General features: G+C 40.5%; 1 protein-coding gene across 1 annotated transcript; it reads right to left on the reverse strand.

Moving 5' to 3' along the window:
- Positions 1-3,009: 3,009 nt before the first annotated feature.
- LOC108754377 (WAS/WASL-interacting protein family member 1-like) lies at positions 3,010-3,984 on the reverse strand (the record flags this gene model as incomplete). The annotated part of the gene is made up of 2 exons (XM_018496630.1): positions 3,010-3,764; positions 3,887-3,984. Coding segments are annotated over 2 exons (853 nt in total), but the record flags the coding sequence as incomplete, so codon positions are not given.
- Positions 3,985-4,099: the final 115 nt, after the last annotated feature.

Here is a 4,099-nt window from a genome sequence, read left to right on the forward strand (position 1 = left end):
CCGCCCCACATCCCCGCGCGCGTTTCGCGTCGTATCGCAAAACAAAAACTCGTCTGCGACGAGTTTCGACGGCGAAACATACATACTTACACATACCCAGCATTGTAATCACTCGCACACAGACACAAGATCCGCTTGTACACATTTGCGTACCGAGTTGACGCGATTTCGGCGAAACCACACACCAAATAATTTGTATCATACTCTACATGATTTTTTTTGCTAAATAAATAGTCTTTATTTTTTTTTGTATAAATAAAACTACCTCGTTGAGTCATTTCCTCTCCCCGCTATGAACCTCTTTCCGCGTTCTGACCACGTGAAAATCCAACGAACTATTTCGCGCGAAAGTCAGATTGTCACAAACTTATTGCGAAAAATATTACCTCAGCCACGTTCGAATCTTGGCTGAGGTGATATTTTTCGTAATAAATTTCTTACTTTCTTTCTGTCTCTTCTTATTTAGGCGGGGATTATTAGCGTTTCAGAATAATTGTGTTGAAACCAAAAGTTTTTCGGCTCTGAATCATATCTGAAAGAAAAATTAATTTAAGAATATACATATAATGTATTATGTAAAAACATTCAATTTTGACCGTTCTTGGCATTCTTTATCGTATTTGATGTATTCACACGGTCGTGCTTAAAATTCTTGAATGTTAAAAATTACTCTTAATATCGCTAAACGTTCATAATTAATAAATCATAAAAGCATAAAAATAAAAGGTGTCTCAAAATGACCTGACATTTTAATTTATTAATAAAACATATTATTTATTTGAAAAGTACACATGTTTTTAGTTTAATATAAAGTACAAACATGGAGGTTATATGTGGATACACAATATCCGATAAATGGCCGCCTCGACTCTGTTTGCAAACGTTCATTTTTTTGACAAAATTTTCAATGACATTTTGGCATAATTGCGGACTAATTTCATTAATGATACGTCTAATTTCTTCCTTCAACTCCGGAATGGTCTGTGGATCATTGGCATACACTTTTCCTTTCAGAAAACCCCAAAGAGAGAAGTCCAATGGCGTCAAATCGCACGATCTTGGTGGCCAATTCACATCGCCGCGGCGCGAAATAACACGACCATGAAACTTCGTCTGCAATAACTGCATTGTTTCGTCCGCAGTGTGGCAGGTTGCACCATCTTGTTGAAAGAATATGTCTTCCAAGTCTATGCCGTTCAATTCTTCCCATAAGAAGTTGGTTATCATGTCACGATAACGAACACCATTGACGGTAACCGCATTTCCCGCAGCATTCTCGAAGAAGTACGGCCCAATCACTCCTCCAACCCAAAATCCGCACCAAACAGTGACTCGTGGTGGATGCATGGGAAGCTGTTGGATCACTTGTGGATTTTCAGTCCCCCAAATTCGACAGTTTTGTTTATTCACGTACCCATTAAGTTGAAAATGCGCCTCATCGCTGAAGATGATTTTCTTCGAAAAATCACCATCGATTTGTTGATGCTCCAATATCCAATTGGCGAATGTACGGCGCTGCGCATGGTCTGCTGGTTGCAGTTCTTGTGTCAATTGAATCTTGTAAGCACGTAAATGCAGATCTTTCGTCAAAATTCGCTGCACAGAGGATCTTGAAATGTCCAATTGCTGAACACGATGGCAAATCGAGATGGAAGGACTTTCGTCAACACTCGAACTCACTGTGGCTATGTTTTCATTCGACCGACCAGTACGAGAACGGCCACTGCTTTTCGCGGTTAAAAGTGAGCCACTAACCTCAAATTTTTCTATTAAATTCACCACAGTATTGCGAGATGGTGCGTTATGATGACCAAAAGACGTGCGGACTTTTCGAACCGTTTCTGCAAAATGTTCACCATATTTGTAGAGGATTTTCACAATTTCTATGCGTTGCTCGATCGTGTAATTCTCCATGACTAAACCTCAATACTTCCTGATGCCAGTTGTTAAAGGTTAGTACGTTACGTTCGCTGCAAAAAAAAATGGCGCGCAATTTAAAATGTCAGATCATTTTGAGACACCCTTTACATAAAAGCACATAAATACTCGCTTCTTAGAATATGGAAAGATAATAATAATTCCTCATGTTATAGGAAGTAGTCTCATACGGAAATTTAAATAAGTTACTTTGCTGGACACAACTTTTAGTTGGAACTTCTACATACCGTCATAAAAACGGTTTGATATGAAACAAATTACATGTGGATACAATATAATACCATTTCCTATCTGTTCTCATAACTATATAATCAAAATTATGTAAACTATGTACTAAAATTTGTCAATATTATAAAAAATGTATCTGAATACAATGATATAATTAGTCTAGATTTATGTTCACGTTCTGATAAATATTTAAGTCTATCAAAGAATACAAAATTACAAGAATAAAAGAAGGAATAATACCTGATGTGCATTAAGTTTAATCCTTAAAATTGAAAATAATTAGAAAGTTCAAATGTGAAAAACAATTATTATTTAAAAGGTCTTATAACTAACAAATTCTGAGATGTACTGTTGTTACGTCCAAGTTCAGGAAAATGGATTTAAAGAGAGAAGAGAATAGACAGGATGGAGTGTGGAAGGACGGTCAGACTCTTGTCTCGCAGGTATCCGCACAGAAGCAAATACCGCGAGTCGAACGCTCCCTTTTTATTGCTCAGTTCGGAATATGGGTCAACGTCTCGTAAAGACGCTATGACGCCTGTTTCCTACGAGCGGTGCGATCGTCGGTCCGAATTTCGAGTCAGGGAAATCCCTTTAACTCGGAAATGGACCACGTGCGAGCTCTGAAAGAGCAAGGTTTAATGATTACGAGGTTTTATTAGGGGATTTCAAAAGTGAATGACGAGAGCGAGAAGAATAATTACTAGCATTATTTATGCTAATCGAAAGATAAGAATAACAAATGGTTATATAACAATAGGCGTATTTATTATAACTAATCTATACACATTTTAATCTATTACATAAATACCGCAACAGTCTATTCAGTAACGGGCATACGCTTTATGTACATCGAGTAGTCGGGAGAATCGGATGGGATTTGATTAATCTATTTCGTGGATGGAAACGGAGGAAGGAGGGAAAAGATTGTAAAAGAATTCCACTGGAACTAGGAATGGATTGGCGGAGTTCGGGAGGAATACAGGAGATTGAGTTTTGGCCGGTGATGGCATTCCGGATTTCCTCAGGATCGAAGTAATGAGGGCCGATTGTGTAGGCCCCCTGAGGGATAGATGCGGTAGTAGTCCGCGGGAATTGACTGATGAGTGACTCGAGAGTGTCATTCTCTAGGATTTGGAAATAAGATCTAGGTGGGGGCGGAGAAATTTCCTCTAAGAACTCCACGCTGTCCGTGGAGTTCGTCGGGGGCAGAATTCCTCTGGGGGAAATTGGGATAGGATCGACCGACGAATCGGGTGATAATGGGGGAGTATCTGGAAAGATTCTCTCCATCAGTGCGTCCGAAAACACGGGTGAAGGAGATCGAGGGGGAGGCGAAGGAGTTTGCGGGGGAGATAAAGGTGTTTGAGGGAGAGGTGAAGATGGTTGAGGGGAAGGTGAAGGTGGTTGAGGGGGAGGTATAACTTCTAACTGATTAGCCGGCGGAGCCGGTGGTGATGATGGTGATGGCAAATGGTCCTCGGCCGGACGACTCTGTTCTCGCGAACCCCCGAGGTATTTCCGGAACTCCTCGTCCAAGAGTCTCCGCGCTTCCCGGTTTCTAAGCCACTCCTTGTAGGGACGTTTTAGACGCGGCACTATAATTTAATATAAACTATAGCGGATAGTTCTTATTTATACATATATATATATATATGTGTGTGTGTGTGTGTGTGTGCGTGTGAATGTGTGTGTGTGTGTGGGTCAGAATGGGACTTACTGTTGTTCTGCGGATGTGGATAGATCCAACGGCTTTCTTTGGTCTCAGTACTCCACGAAGGATTCCCACTCGGATGCGGAGGCTCCGGTCGAGTCACTCTTATTCAAAGTTCAAAAGAGATGAAGTTCGATTGAGAACTACGTATAGCCGCGAATCGGCAGAGTTCCGTTTGGAAAAACTGACGACTGACAACTAACAACTGACAACTAAGTG

This window comes from Trachymyrmex septentrionalis, unplaced genomic scaffold, assembly GCF_001594115.1.
Source record: "Trachymyrmex septentrionalis isolate Tsep2-gDNA-1 unplaced genomic scaffold, Tsep1.0 scaffold797, whole genome shotgun sequence".
Lineage (NCBI taxonomy): Eukaryota > Metazoa > Arthropoda > Insecta > Hymenoptera > Formicidae > Trachymyrmex > Trachymyrmex septentrionalis.